The 13990-nt window shown below is 46.2% G+C and overlaps 5 protein-coding genes across 6 annotated transcripts; 2 read left to right on the top strand and 3 right to left on the bottom strand.

The window, feature by feature from the left end:
• The first annotated feature begins 13 nt into the window (after positions 1-13).
• On the top strand, positions 14-1290 carry LOC6734051 (caspase-6). Its single transcript, XM_002081051.4, has 5 exons — positions 14-129; positions 195-236; positions 296-503; positions 554-959; positions 1036-1290. The coding sequence occupies exons 1-5, from the start codon at positions 97-99 to the stop codon at positions 1103-1105; spliced, it is 759 nt and encodes a 252-aa protein (XP_002081087.1). The 5' UTR covers positions 14-96; the 3' UTR covers positions 1106-1290.
• Positions 1291-1368: 78 nt separating this feature from the next.
• Positions 1369-2609, bottom strand: LOC27207963. Of its 2 annotated transcripts, XM_016183587.3 has the most exons (5): positions 2408-2609; positions 2176-2327; positions 2029-2111; positions 1826-1964; positions 1372-1764 (listed from the first exon to the last, which is right to left on the bottom strand). In XM_016183587.3, exons 2-5 carry the CDS (start codon positions 2276-2278, stop codon positions 1685-1687), a joined length of 405 nt encoding a protein of 134 aa, XP_016027058.1. In that variant the 5' UTR covers positions 2279-2327; positions 2408-2609; the 3' UTR covers positions 1372-1684. The 2 variants fall into 2 exon arrangements, 1 of the variants encoding a protein (XP_016027058.1); XR_001600640.3 differs by lacking the exon at positions 2408-2609 and having other exon boundaries at positions 1369-1764; positions 1826-1926; positions 2176-2362.
• Positions 2610-2686: 77 nt separating this feature from the next.
• LOC6734050 (leucine-rich repeat extensin-like protein 5) lies at positions 2687-3942 on the top strand. The gene has a single exon (XM_002081050.4). The coding sequence runs from the start codon at positions 3275-3277 to the stop codon at positions 3869-3871; it is 597 nt and encodes a 198-aa protein (XP_002081086.1). The 5' UTR covers positions 2687-3274; the 3' UTR covers positions 3872-3942.
• A 407-nt stretch (positions 3943-4349) lies between these two features.
• LOC27206985 lies at positions 4350-5206 on the bottom strand. The gene is made up of 4 exons (XM_016182750.3): positions 4950-5206; positions 4814-4899; positions 4627-4759; positions 4350-4570 (listed from the first exon to the last, which is right to left on the bottom strand). The coding sequence occupies exons 1-4, from the start codon at positions 5056-5058 to the stop codon at positions 4509-4511; spliced, it is 390 nt and encodes a 129-aa protein (XP_016027057.1). The 5' UTR covers positions 5059-5206; the 3' UTR covers positions 4350-4508.
• Positions 5207-5321: 115 nt separating this feature from the next.
• On the bottom strand, positions 5322-13753 carry LOC6734049 (nucleoprotein TPR). The gene is made up of 5 exons (XM_016167851.3): positions 13412-13753; positions 6814-12946; positions 6431-6759; positions 6239-6372; positions 5322-6086 (listed from the first exon to the last, which is right to left on the bottom strand). The coding sequence occupies exons 1-5, from the start codon at positions 13560-13562 to the stop codon at positions 5799-5801; spliced, it is 7035 nt and encodes a 2344-aa protein (XP_016027056.2). The 5' UTR covers positions 13563-13753; the 3' UTR covers positions 5322-5798.
• Positions 13754-13990: the final 237 nt, after the last annotated feature.

Genomic DNA, 13990 nt, shown 5'->3' with positions numbered 1-13990 from the left:
GCTATAAAGCTGACCAGATAGTGACTGATAAGACAGCAAATATTGCACTGGCTATTGTGCATTACTCAGTTAACGTTATATCGCCGAACAATAAACATGTATCTCCCCGAAAGAACAGAACATCAAAAAGTACGTATTGTTGTATATTTATTTTAGGAAACCTAATAGGCTTTATGCAAAATCCACTGCTACAGATTGACAGACTATATGACAGCAACAGGGTCAACGGTGCACCAGTAAGTATAAATTAAAAAAAATCATTAAAGATTCAAGCTAAAAATTGAATTTTTCTTAGGGTCAAGGCCTTGATTTAAATGGAAAACCTAAGCCGCCAGCCGTTTACATTCTGAATCATGAGCAGTTCCCTCAGGATCCTCAATTGAACCGAAAGGGTAGCTCAAATGATGTTAATGCTCTTCGCAAAACATTCGAAAGCCTGAATTGTCGGGTTGAAGTAATTTCTAACCCAGCGTTGCCGGACGTTAAAAACAAAGTTAAGGAGTGTAAGAAATACGAGCAAACGGTATTTATCATAGTAACGAATTTCTTTAAGGGTCTGCAAAACGATTCACCCAGGACGCTGGACTTGTCCTCATTATCTTGAGCCATGGCGACCGAAAAGAGAAAATCTTGGCGTGCGACCACAGGGAATACCACTTGGACGATGACGTCCTTTTTCCACTCTTTAGAAATCCAACTTTATCTGGCAAGCCAAAGATTTTAATTGTTCAAGCCTGCAAGGGTCCGTTGAGAGCTGATGCGAAAAAAATGAACAACGAACCCTATATTAAGTGTTACAGCTGCTCCGAGGGCTATTTGAGCTATCGCAATGAAAATCATGGTTCGGTTTTCATACAAACCTTGTGCGAGGTAATGGATCAATATGGCCTTACCAGGGACTTTCAATCGATCTTCAAGCATGTAAAGGCTGAGGTCGAGAGAAGGTCAACTAAGACAGGGTAAGTTTTACTAGGATAAGCTGTTTGGCAACAGAATGTAACTATATGTTGTACTTCCTTTTTCTCTGTTTTTCAGTTCGAAACAAGTTCCTTCTGAGGAGTCGCACAACTTTGATGAACCCTTTTATTTTGGAAATTATGTTTAAAACGCTCAATGAGTTATAGTTTTTCTTAAAATATATTCAAGTTACTTTCTGGTCAGTGTAAGTAAGACGACAGAATCAACTGCATGATATATATATGATCTATATATTTACTTACACTTTGTCAAACTGGAATTTACTGTGTTGATATCTTATCTTGAAATAAAACAATCGAAGCGGAACCCCGAGATAATGTTAAGTGTTCAAGGAAGTGGGCAAATAAGTGGGTAAGCGTTATAACTCGCTTAGCTATTTATCAAATTTGATTTACCAATATACAAAATATATCTGTGGACGGCAGTCAACTTAGTGACGAAGCGCACCTGAAGAGTGTGCAGACCTCTCACATGTCACACGAAACTGTTTGATTCTAAAAGTAACTGTAGAATCGATTTTTTTATAATATGTACATGTAATTTGGAATCCGATTTGCTAGGGATAATCTCAATTTCATTTGAGCTCACCAATAAAACATGAATGAGTTTTACAATTAACTTAAATACTATTGAGATCATAAGCACCTAGGAAAACGGATAAAACAATCCAGACCAGAAGGCAATTATGTTCTTTCTGCGTAAGGTTTTAAACTTCCAGGACGTCTTCGGGATCTCTGACTTCGACATAATACGAGTAGACGACAATCCAGAAGTAGATACCAAAGCCTGAAAAGGATGTTCTTGGAGGATGTAACTCACTCAGTAACTCACAAAAATAAGAACTTACATATATATATTGCAGATCCTGGGACAATTATCTCCCGGTACCGCTCCTCCTTAATCAGCATGTAGATGCAGTACACGAGCAGGATCATGCAGTTGGTCAGGCTAGTGATCAGGAAGAACATCAGGAGAACAGTTGATCTCTATAGTGGTTTAGTTTCGAGATGGGATCGGCTGCAGTGGGTGCCACCCAGTGGCTGGACTTACGATTAGAGCTCCGCCCAGCAGGAATGTGCAGCCGATGCAATGGCAGATGGCCACCGCCTGCTCAATGTGTGCGATGAACTCCTCTGGGTGAAGGTGGATGCATTACCAGGGTGATCTTTTAAATGGACCTGTCAGCCCCAAACTTACGACCCGCCAAGTTGAGCACCACTAAGTTAATGATGAGGTCCACGATGGCTATGATGATGCAGGCTTTGCGCAATTTAATGCAGAAACAGCATGTTTTCACCATTTTACAATTTTTATCTAGACAACTCCATAAACTGATTAGAAAAGCGGAGCTATTGTCAAAGAACCACAGTTTATTTTGCAAATAGTACCGCTAAATTAAAAAAAAAAAACGTAAATAATGGGAACATACAGTTCTTATTGCGTTTGCCAATCTATTAAATCTTATCTGCAATCTATTGAATATGTATCAACGGAACATATTGTGAGCGAATTGCGAATATTCTAGTCGCCTTGGTTTCAGTGCATTATGACTTTCATTTCGATTTGGGGGATTTTAAGCTAAAAGACCGTATATATTGACATTGTGTGCTTATGCTACTCGGATATCACTTGGAACTGTCACCTTTAAAATTAGTAGGTAATCTGTAGAATTTACTAAAAGAATACTTCTTGATTCTACATGTAAGAAATAAATCCAATTTTCATTATTTCCCATTTGGTTGCTTCTTGTTCGCAGGTTAGTAACCTCTTTATGAAGTTGGCGCCACATAAATACCTTAGTGTAGATCATGGAACCCAATGACCGTCCCTGGCCCACCAATGCAACGTGCGAGTTACATAATAAATTACAAGTGAACATCGCAATCGACCATTAAGGCGAATGCTTTTGGCAAATATTGGCCGAAAAGGGGCCGGGAAGACCCAAAAACAGAACGTGACGACGACGGGCCCCTCCCTTCCATCTGGTTTGCCTGTGCAGTTTTTAGTTTCGTTTTCTTCAGCCGAATTTCGGATACGAATCTGAATCGGATACGGAATCCATGTCCACACTGGGCATCGAAAACGAAATCGAAATGGGCACAGTGCGCCAGCTAATTTGTATGCATCGCGGATTGCTGGCGGGGATTGAAGAGCTGCGCGTAACGCGATTGGGAAGCCATCGGAAATATTATGCAAGGGCGGGGGAGCTACGCATTGCTGAGGTGGCGGATTCATATAAAACACTCGATTGACCTGCAGCAGTAGCTTCATTCGCAGCCGAACCATCGACATCAGCATGCAGACGCAGTGTATCCTCCTTCTCTTGGCCGCCAGTCTGGCCATATGTGTGGCGCGTCCGGAACCACCTAGATCGCGTTACGGACCGCCGCCACCGCCAGCTCCCCAAAAGGAATACGGTCCTCCGGCCCCGGCAGCACAGCCTCTTCCCGTTTACGGACCCCCAGCCGCCTTCTACGGACCACCAGCCGCCTCGGAGGCCCTCGTGACCAAGAACGTGTACGTGCACGTGCCGCCAGAGGAGCCAGAGTTCTATCCGGCCTCGTCGCCCATCCAGACGGCCGTTCCCAAGAAGCACTACAAGATCATATTCATCAAGGCGCCCAACCCTCCGACTCCTGTGCGCCAGGTGCTTCCTCCCCCGGTCCAGGATGAGCACAAGACACTTGTGTATGTTCTGGTCAAGAAGCCCGAAGAGCAGCAGCCCGTCATCCTGCCCGCTCCAGAGCCCACAGAGCCCAGCAAGCCGGAGGTTTACTTCATCAAGTACAAGCAGCAGCAGCCCAAGCCGGCCACCCAGTACGGCCCACCGCCGTCCGCCCCATCCGAGGAGTACGGAGCACCACCTGCCCCCCGCACCGTCGAGCAGTTCTAGTTTGTAGTGTCGTCTAGGTCCACAGCCCATGAATGTAAATATTATTTATGATCGCTGCCATTAAAGAGAGTTTAGAGAATGCGAAATCAGCCGGATCTTAAAGTCCTTGGGATATTATTTCATATTACTACCTTGAAGTGTTATTGTCATTCGTTGCGGATCCTGAAATCTTGAGATGCGATCATCAATCAGTGCATCTTAACAATGGCACTCGATATTTGTTTTATTTACCAGGAGCACGCATTGAATGCAAATGAGGTTACTACGCAAGTTATTGGGTACCGATAATTGGGAAAGCAATAATTTATATTGCTCAATTTATGCATTACTCGTTATTAACGTCGAATACATTATTCAAATTTCAATTTGTTTATTTGGTTACTTAGGTCAAGATTGCAAAAGCGCATTTAACAATGGATTTCAACATGGATTTCGCTTACATGATTTAAAAATTGTAAAAAATGTATGTATAGCGTTTAAAAATATTTATTATTATTGCAAGATGAGGCATAAAAAGAAAGGAAATTAAGATCCAGTGAAAATTGGACGGAAATTGAAGATATTATGGTTAGATAATTTCCAAATATAAAATATGTTTGCCAAAAAAGGTTAACAAAATACTGTAAAATTTACAAGCTCATGCGTCCTTTAAGCGATCATAATAGGAGTAGACCACCAGCCAAAAGTACAAGCCTAGAACTGGAAAAGGTTTGGGCCAAGTTGAACATTGGGCCAAAATAATGAGTGCAACTTACGGGATTGAAGAATATCGAAGACTAGATATTCATTCATGATACCTTCTGTGGCCACAAACACGCCCTCGGCAACTAAAATGAAGAACCGGAGGCAGGAAACTGAGAGGTAAGGCAACAGAAAATATCTCAGGCCCTGAAATTAGACAGCTTTATATCGTCCGCCAAGCAAAATATTATGGATCCCTACCAGAACTGCTCCAAGCAGTAGGAAGATGCAGCAGATAACGTAGATACCGCTCACCACAAGGGAAAAAAGTCCCAGCAGGCTGTCACCTATGAAAACCAGTTATATCTTAGCGATTCCTATGGTCAGGACCACTCACGATCAACAAAGAAGCGATCCAGTCCACGGATTAGCACCTCAACGATGGCTATCAGGATGCATCCGCACTTCAGGTCCACACAGCAACAGCAATTGTCCGAGTAGATCATTTTCGTTTTTTTTCTTTTGGGGTTTCTAAGGCAATTTCGGATATGAGCCGCCTGGCCAACTGACTTACAACAGCCGGTAATTATGTTGGAGTCTTCAATTCGGATCACGTTTCATGTTCCACTGCTCACTGCATAATTAATCGGCTTGCGTAGCTTAGACCAATTAAGGTCAATGCCACCAAAGCGCAGTGCAATCGTTGGTCTATATTTCATATTAGAACTAGTGCGATTTTAATCGAACCCCCATTATCAAACTAAATTAATTGAGTAGTTTCAATACTGTAATATAAATAATTATGTTTTACATTCATTTGAATATCAGAAAAATCATTGGAACTTCTTTAAATTACTTTAAAGACTATGAAATATGGTTTAAAGCGGGTAAACTACATCTTTATGCGTTATAACATTACTAGAATGAGCCAATTTATTCAGGAAGTAAACCCCTTTGTAGTGCTGGGGTAAAACCAGTTTGAAATCCTTGCCCAGAAAGGTGCATCAAATATTGGCCAAATTACACAAATATTTATTACAAAGTCTATTTTTTTTTGTGTCTTGTCAACTGCAGAAACTCAGGACTTGCAAGCTGGAGAATGTTTAGTAATATGTGTGTATTTGTGGCTCAACTTAGACTAGGTGTTTTTAAATGCGAGGAGACTTATTTCTAGCCGAGTAAACGCAATGATTTTATAGTCAGCCTATAGCGGACTTTCGTCTGCGGGTCCGCCGACCTCCTCGCCCTAAGGGAATCGTCCTCCGTTGTTGAAGTTGTTTGGAGACGGACGACGAATGGGACGCCGGTTGCGGGCCCGTTGCGCAAAGCGATTATTATTGGCTGACATCTGGTTTTGCTGAATGTTTCCCGGCGACGTGTCCCGCTGCCAGACAATTCGCTGCGGCCGGTTCTGGCTGTTAGGACTGCCACCCCTCATGGCGCGATGTCCTCGTCGGGTGGGCACCGCACTACGCAGCGTGCGAAATCTAGTGTTCTCCGACGGCGAAGTGGCCTCCGCCTCGCGACCCTCCTCCTAAAAAGAAATGGAGAGCAATCAATTTAGGATTCAGTTGGTGCAGATTGGTCTGGGTTACACCCGACGTTACGTATTTCCATGCAGGGTCTCACCGGGACCGACCTGCTTTTCTACACAGCTATCTTGCCACCAAGGCAAGTACTACTTACCTCAACACCCACCGCCTGCTTCTCACCCTCGGAGGAGACGCCGTCGGCTCCCTCGCTGTCCTCGGTGGGGTTTCCCTCGCCAAGATTGGATTGGTTTTGGGACACCTCCGATTGGCTAGTGCCCACATTTGGATCTGGATAAAATTAATTGCTTAGTTTTCCGTTCCATGTACACTATTTATTGTAACTTACTATCGTTTCCTAGCGGCTGAGAGTCTTCTCCTTGGCCAGTAGCCATTGTCTCCTCGGCGAATGCCTCATCAGCTTCGCTGGCGTTTTCTGCTCCGTCAGCATGATCACCCTCGTCGGCAGCTTTAAGGGCGTCGCTTCCGCTGCTCTCCCCTGCTTCGCTCTGTTTTTGCGGGGAACTGGCCGAGGCAGCTCCCGCATCGCTGGGGCCGGCGCTTTCATGAGGCGCGCCGCCGGCCACCTCGGCAGTGCCATCGACTTCAGCAGACTCCAAGCGGGCAGGTTGCTCACAAAAATTCGAGACTTGAGGGGAACTTACAATCTCCACAGAGCTGTTTGATTAAATTCAATTAGTGAAGCTCATCGTAGAATAATCGTTAACCTACCTTTCGTTGCGTCGGGCGGCTGCTGTGGACGTTGAGGCAGCTGCCTGCTTCCAGTTGGAGGCCTCAGCCTGAGGTAGAGTCACCGGGTTCGATGACTCTCCACTGCCACTGGTGATGGCCTGACTCTGGTTGTTCTCCTGAGTGGAAGCGGATGCAGTTGCAATTGCCTGGTTGTCCAGCGATTGACTCTCTTCCTGAGCTTGCATGTGCTGCTCCGGCACTTCAATGTCCACCTCGTTGTTGTCCTGGGCATCCACAGCTATATCATTGTCATCGTCACCACCTTCGTTGTCATCCATCTCGTTGTCCTGCTCGTATGAGTCTTCGTAGCCCTCCTGTTCGGCCTCGCCTCCGTCAATGGGACCATCGTCGGCATCGGCCAGAACGTCCTCCTCGTCGTCTGAGTCAACTTGAATGTCATCCTCCTGATCGCGCTGAGAGGAGGTTGGCATTTGATCGACATCCATTCCGGAATCACCAATGTGGCCGGCCGATAGCTCTCCGCTGTGCATGGGACCGCGAAGTCTCTTAGTCATTTTTGACATTTTCTCGGGGACACCCTCCTCAGTGGTGGTGGAGGAGTCACCCTCAATGTCACGAGGACGCTTAATGGCTTGTGAGGAGCATCCAGCCTGGGTGGTCGTCACATTGCTGCTGGACGGGGTGTGTCTGCTGTGGCTACTCACCACTGTGGAGGAGCTGCTGCTGCTGCCAGAAGTGCTGGGCTGTTGGCTCTGACTTCCGCCATCCTGGACACTGGGAGCAGTGGCAGTCGGGACAGACGTGGAACTGGATGATGAAGATGACCCTTCAACACGCGGCGACACCAGCGCCACAACTTGCTGTTGGGCTCCGCCTACAAACAACTGCGAATCGTTCTGCTGCGGGTGCTGGATACTTTCCGCCTCCTGGGAACTTTCGGCAGCAGATGAGGCGCCCATCGGCGGAATAGCAGCGACGGCCACGGATGCAGAGCTAGTGGACGGCATATAATCGGTATGTGAGGAAGTGGGTGAGGAGGATGCCATCGATTCCAGGGCGGCACTTCCAGTGGTGTGAACCTGTTGCTGTGGTGGCACCAAAGCGGTTTGGGCTACCGCGGAGCTGCCGCCGCTAGCGGCGGATGTTGTGGAAGTGGATGAAGACGATGATGAAGAGGAGGTGGACGTACTGGATCCTGCCGGGGGCTGTTGGCTCGTAGGTAGAATCGCGGCCGTGCGGCTGTTTTGCACCGAAATAGGACGTATGCTGGCCAAAGGAGTCTCCCCACCACGCCAGGGAGTTACGGTGGCCGATTGTTGCACCGTTGCCGAACCAGACATTGGTTTCACGTTAGCAGTTCGTGGAGAGCTCTCCGAGATATTGCCCTTCTCGGCAACCGAGCTGGTCGAGGGCTTGGTTGACTGCTGAGATCCTAGCTGACGGGTTAGCTGGTTAATTCTCATGTGCAGCGATTCGTTCTCGCGGGTGAGGCGCAGGTTGATGTCCTTATTGGCGGCTATGTTCTCTTGCAGCTCCTTCTCTAAACGGGCAATTGTCTCGTCGTATGAGGATTTGGTGCCAGCAAAAGTTGTCTCTTGATTGACCAAATCAGTACGAGCCACTGTAAGGTCTACTACAAGTTTGTCCAACTTGGCCTTGTATTCCTGTCGTATGGCACTGGTTTCCGTTTCTGGTTCTGTGCGCTTTTTGACCTCATCACATTCTTTGGTAACCTTTTCGTGCTCATCCTTAAGCGCCCGTAGTTGATTATTAACTTCCTCTAACTCGCTGCGAACCTTCTCCAGTTCCGCTGACGATTCGGTTCCACCACCTTGAGCTTGAAGGCCTATATAGAAGTCCTTGTAGCGCTTGGCCAGTTTACGAAGCTGTATCTCCTTGGTTTCCTTATCTGCAATGGTCTTGTCCTTCGTCTCCAACTCCTCGTTGGCCTTCAACAGCTCTTCCTCCTTTTGCAGTAGTCGGTTCTTCAATTCCATGATATCCTGCGTCTGGCGTGTGTTGTTTTGCTTGAGATTGGTGAATTCGTCCACTTGCTTCTTGCGCGCCTCGTCTAGAAGTTGCATTTGTTTGTTCAGCATTGGGATCTCTGTATTCATGCGCTGCTTTAGCACAGTCAGCTCATCCGATTGTTTCTTGTTTAGCTCTTTCTCGGCAGTCAGCAACTTGGCCAGGTGCTCGCGCTCAGCCTGCAGACGCTTGAACTCCTCTGGGTTGCGATTGCTCTTCTCGACCAGCGCATTAGCACGCTGCCGCCACTTGATTGCCTCGGTGCGGAGCGAGGTGTTCTCCACATTAATCTCCTCGATCTTCGATGTCAGTTCCTTGTTGCTGCACTGCAGCGGGAACAGTTCCTTTTCCACGGTGCTAATACGATCAGTGAGTTCGGCGACGCGAACAGTTAAAGTGTTACGCTCCTCTCGCAAAATGCGGTTGCTATCGGTGATGGCATTCAGAGTTTCAATCTTGCGTAGCACCTCCTCGTGTTTGTTGGCCGACACCACGTCTGTCTGGCTCTTTGCGCGCTCTTGGTTCAGATAGCCATTTAGTTCGTCAACCTTCTTTTGTTGAATGGCGTGTTCTGAAATCAGACGAGCATTTTCCGCCTTGAGAATGTCCAGCTTGGCAGCGTACAGATCCTTCTCCTTGCGCAAAAACTTTATGATCTTTAGTAGCTGTTCGTTGTTCCTTCCTTCCTCGGCAGCGGTTAGTCCAGAAGCATTTAGGCTCTGATCTGCATCCATTGCAGACTCATTCAAGGAAGAGTTCGGGTTTTGGCTTTGACTGGCCAGAACAGCCAGTTTCGAGGCCAGCGCTTCGATTTGATCATGTAAGTTGGAGTTCAATGCATGCAAATCAGCCACTCTCTTCTCTGACTCCTCCCTCTCCTTGTCCAGCAGCTTTTGGGCCTCGACATTCGAACGCAGAAGTTCATCGTATGCGGCTTGCAATGATTCCCGACCTGACTTTAATTGGTTGAGTTCGTCGTTGGCTTTGAAGAATTCGGCCTTGTAACGGGTTAGCTCCTGAATATCTGCAGAATGCTGTATCATTCCGTTAGCATACTTCACCTCCACAGCATTAAGAGATTCAACCAGGCTCGTGTTTTCGGAACGCAGCGTCCGAATGGTGCAATTAGCTTCCGTAAGCTTCTCTAGCAAGCTCTTTAGATCGTCCTGGGCTGACTTTAATTGACCCGACTGGTCGACAGTCTTGCTCTGCTCGGTGACATTGGACAACATGGCCTCCGCTTCCAAATCGCTTATACGGGTCTTCAGTTCAGCCTCTGAACTGCGAAGCTTCTTGATTTCCTCCTCCTGCTTGGCCACCAACTCGCCGTGAAGCTCGTGCAGACGCTTGATCTCATTTTCGGCGCTTTGAGACATCTTATAGAACTGCTCGCCATGCTCACGAGTCTTTGCCAACTCTTTAGTGAGTGACTCAATCTCCACCGTGGCCTGGTCCAGCTTAAGTTCGAACTCTCGGGCTCGTTTATTGGCTGCAGTGATGGGGTTGTCATTAAGAGTGGGCGTCAGAACTTCCTGAAGTTTTTTGCTTAATTCATTGACCTTGTTGACCTTCTGAGCAAGTTCTTCGCGGACGTTGATAAGCTCCGCTTGCCACTTATCTGCCTGCTGCCTCTCTTCATCTTTCAACTTGATGGCCGTCTCCGCCTGCCGCTTAAACTCGTTAATTGATTCACGGAACTTCTCCTCCTCCTCCTTGAAGTGACGACGCTGAGCAGCCAGTTCCCGTACAGTGTCATCTAAACGCTGCTCTAAACGCTGACGGCCCTCCATCTCAGATCGCTCAAGGTTGGTCTTTATAAATTCCAAACTGTTTAGAAGCAGTGATTGGCTCTGCTGCTCGCGGTGATAAGTCTCCTTTTCGATCTGCAGTCGAGAAGATGTGTCCCTTAGAATGCGATTCTCTTGGCGAAGGCTTTGAGCCTCTGCATCGGCTGCTGCGTGCTTGCGGTGTGCGGTCATCACTTCGTCCTTGAGCAAATGTACGGTTTGCTCGTGTTTAATAATGGTCTTTTCATAGTTCTTGGTACGCTCTTCCAATGTAGACACCTGCTGCTTGTAGGTGGCTATATGTTTGTGAAGCAGTTCGATTTGCTCTTTCTGGAACTCAGTGGTGTTCATCAGCTTGCAGTTACTGCTGGTTAGCTCCCGCACCTCATTACGCATAGAATCGAACTGTTCTTGGGCCAGTGCATCGTTTTTACGCTTTTCGCTAGTGTAATAGTCGTAGTTCTCTTTCAGTGAGGCGTACTTCTTGACCTCCCCTTCCAACTGTTGCTCCAGATGTCGCACCCTCATTTCCAGTTTCCTGTTCTCCTCAGAATTGGCTGCCGGCTGCTCTGAAGTATCAAGTACAGAGTCGTTAGGCTCCAGATTGGAGTCGTCCATATCCACAGTATTTTGACCCAGCTTCTTCTGAGCCGCGAAATATAACTTCTTGTAGCGGTCGCACTTAGATAGCAATGTAGTAACCGTATTGTTCTTTTGCGTCAATAAATCCTCCAATTCGGCAAAACGCACTTCGAGCTTTTTTATGTGATTCTTAGACTGCTCCAACATGACCTTATCTTGGTTCTTTTCGCTAGCCTCCAACAGTTGTGTGAGGTCCCGGGACATATTCAGGAGGTATGTATTTCTTTCCACCAACTCTTCAATAGAACTAAAGGTTACCAAGTTATCGTTGATCACACTTTCGCTGGTGGTTGCCTGACGAGTTGGTTGGTTACGTACATGTTTCACTCCAGCCCTTATGCAGTTCAATTCGTCCAGCAACATGCACACCTGTCGGCTGAGATCGGTGTGCGTCTGTTTTAGTTTCTTATTTTCATTTTGGTTGTGATTAAGGGTAGATAAAGCCCTTTCCAATTCCCGCTCAAGGTATAACTTATTTTCTAATAATTCATCATGCTCGCGCAAGAGCTCACTGTTAGTCTCCTTCATTTTTTGGTAATCGGATTTCTGTTTTTCCATAAGCGGGGCACTCTCTGAGACCTCAGCAATGATCGACTTGAGCTGCAACTTCAACTGCTGAATTTCGCGATTTCGTATCTCCAGTTCTTCGCTGTTTTTGGCGTACATGGAGTAAAGTTCGGTAAACGATAGATCGGAGCGCATAATGCGACTAGCCACAGCCGCACTGGGGGCCAACTGGCATATGGCGCTTTCTAAATTATTTTCCCGGACCTCTTTTATCAAATCGTTTGCACTTGCTAGCTCCCGTTCCATATCCTTAATCCTCTTATTTTGCTCCTCCAACTCAGCGCTGTGCTTTTGCTGCATGGTTTCCTTTTGCTCTTCCAACTGGGCGCACTGCTCCTCGGCCTCCTCTAACAAACGTTTAAGTTCGGAGATGCCCTGCAGGAGTTCCTCACGCTGGACCAGATGATCGGATTCGGTGCTCTTAAAGATTTCAAACAGCTTTTCCTTGGCATCAAGTTCGTTTTTAAGCTTCCCCACATACTCTTCCGTTGCCTGGTTCTGCTTGAAGGCGGTGTCGTTTTGGGTTTCAACCTTGCGGGTCAGTTCCTCGATGGTCTTGACGGCCTGTTCGTACTGTTCCTGCATTAGCTTTAGGGATTCGGTCTTTTCATTAAGGCGAGACTCTAGCTGCATGGTGTTTAGTGTGTGCTCCCGTCGGATGTTCTGCAACTCGGCGTTGGTTTTGTTGAGATCTCCGCTGATTAACAAAATCTCCTTGTGCAGCATATCGCGTTCGCTTTCCATGCGGTTCTCTTTGAGCTCCAGAGCCACTTCCTTGCTTTGAATTTCGTCCACGCGAGCAATGGCTTCGCACTTGGCGGCAATCGCGCTGCTTAGCTGCTGCTGGTAGGTGTGCAGATCCTGCTTCAATCGTTCCAGCTCCGCCTGTTGGCGCTCGATTACCTTCATCAGTGAATCGCGTTCCTCAACTATCGAGGACTTCTCCTTGCGCAACTGTGATATTGTTTGCTCGCCTTTGGTGATCGTATCCATTAGGTTAGCTCGTTCCGAAGACATCTGATCTAGATGAGTGCGCAGCTCGTTTACATTTAACTCAAAGCTGGTAAATTTTACTAGATAGTCCTCCATTTTGTTCTCCAGCTCTTCCTTTTTCTGCTCGGCTTCGGCTGTGAAAAGGGACAAATATGAAAAATCATCTTAACTGGATTTAAGTAACCACAAAGTATTTGGGTTAAAATGAATATGACTGCAGACGGAACACAGAAATTCCCTGGAGATTTCAAACTTGGATTAACTGTTTTGGTGGGAAAATGTCCGGCAAGTGTTACCACACCGGCGGTAGGTGAAAATTAATAAGGAAAATAATGTTGCTGCAAGCAGACATTATTTTTAAGAGCAACAAACCGGAATTTTATATTTAAATTTCTATACACAAATATATAAATGGCGCAAGAGTGTTTAGCACGCTAGAAACTATACAATAGCGCTTGCTTATTACAAGAAGCGGAATCTGAGCCGGCAAACGCCGAACAGTTGGAGCCCCATATGTAGGTACAAGCATACCGCATGCAAATAAAAGTTATATGTGAAATATGGCGCACAATAGTATATATACAAATTTAAAAACATACCCAACCGATTGGCGGCCGCACGGTTCTTGCAGTACTCATCTGAGAAATTGTTAATGTACGCCGACAATTTCTGCTGGATGTCTTCCGGCACGAGTTTTAACTCGTCGGGCTGAAGTATGTTGTTCAGAGCTTGTGGACCGCTGAGATCCATGTTCGCAGTTGATCCTTGTCAAGCAGTGGTGAAATTTATGATGAGCGGTGCGAAGTTTACGATGTCTGCTTAATTTTTTTCGAAATTTGCATTCAGTCGCTTTTGGGACGCGAAAAATTGACTGTCAATGCAGTGGTGATGGAACAAAATCGATATTACTCGATATACTATCGATTCTACTATATTATTCTCACTGTTTCAACAGCGTTCGACTATATTATTCTCACTATTTCAACAGCGTTATAACAGCCTATTCACAGCCTAATAAAACAACATGTTTTTCTTTGGGGAAATCAAAATATTTATTCTTTAAAAATATATCTTCAAACCATTGTTGAAAAATTTATTGCGAATAAAAAAAATGATACGACTGTATATAACATAAACAAATGCAAAAGCCACAACAAGCGATATCATTCCCTTTAATT

The sequence above is a fragment of the Drosophila simulans genome, chromosome 2R (genome assembly GCF_016746395.2).
Source record: "Drosophila simulans strain w501 chromosome 2R, Prin_Dsim_3.1, whole genome shotgun sequence".
Lineage (NCBI taxonomy): Eukaryota > Metazoa > Arthropoda > Insecta > Diptera > Drosophilidae > Drosophila > Drosophila simulans.
The sequence above is the reverse complement of the archived record's forward strand: the minus strand, read 5'-3'. Positions and strand labels throughout refer to the sequence as shown.

Excerpts from the sequence above, each read along its gene's own strand:
- LOC6734051 (XM_002081051.4), top strand. The coding sequence starts at position 97 with ATGTATCTCCCCGAAAGAACAGAACATCAAAAA. Across the intron at positions 237-295 it reads ACAGGGTCAACGGTGCACCA|GGTCAAGGCCTTGATTTAAA; the intron begins GTAAGTATAAAT and ends AATTTTTCTTAG. Across the intron at positions 960-1,035 it reads AGAAGGTCAACTAAGACAGG|TTCGAAACAAGTTCCTTCTG; the intron begins GTAAGTTTTACT and ends TCTGTTTTTCAG.
- LOC27207963 (XM_016183587.3), bottom strand. The coding sequence starts at position 2,278 with ATGGTGAAAACATGCTGTTTCTGCATTAAATTGCGCAAAGCCTGCATC. Across the intron at positions 2,112-2,175 it reads GGTGCTCAACTTGGCGGGTC|AGGAGTTCATCGCACACATT; the intron begins GTAAGTTTGGGG and ends ACCTTCACCCAG. Across the intron at positions 1,765-1,825 it reads AGGATCTGCAATATATATAT|GCTTTGGTATCTACTTCTGG; the intron begins GTAAGTTCTTAT and ends CATCCTTTTCAG.
- LOC6734050 (XM_002081050.4), top strand. The coding sequence starts at position 3,275 with ATGCAGACGCAGTGTATCCTCCTTCTCTTGGCCGCCAGTCTGGCCATA.
- LOC27206985 (XM_016182750.3), bottom strand. The coding sequence starts at position 5,058 with ATGATCTACTCGGACAATTGCTGTTGCTGTGTGGACCTGAAGTGCGGA. Across the intron at positions 4,760-4,813 it reads TACTGCTTGGAGCAGTTCTG|GGCCTGAGATATTTTCTGTT; the intron begins GTAGGGATCCAT and ends GTCTAATTTCAG. Across the intron at positions 4,571-4,626 it reads CTTCGATATTCTTCAATCCC|TTCTAGGCTTGTACTTTTGG; the intron begins GTAAGTTGCACT and ends AACCTTTTCCAG.
- LOC6734049 (XM_016167851.3), bottom strand. The coding sequence starts at position 13,562 with ATGGATCTCAGCGGTCCACAAGCTCTGAACAACATACTTCAGCCCGAC. Across the intron at positions 12,947-13,411 it reads TGCGGCCGCCAATCGGTTGG|CCGAAGCCGAGCAGAAAAAG; the intron begins GTATGTTTTTAA and ends CCCTTTTCACAG. Across the intron at positions 6,087-6,238 it reads AGCAGGCGGTGGGTGTTGAG|GAGGAGGGTCGCGAGGCGGA; the intron begins GTAAGTAGTACT and ends ATTTCTTTTTAG.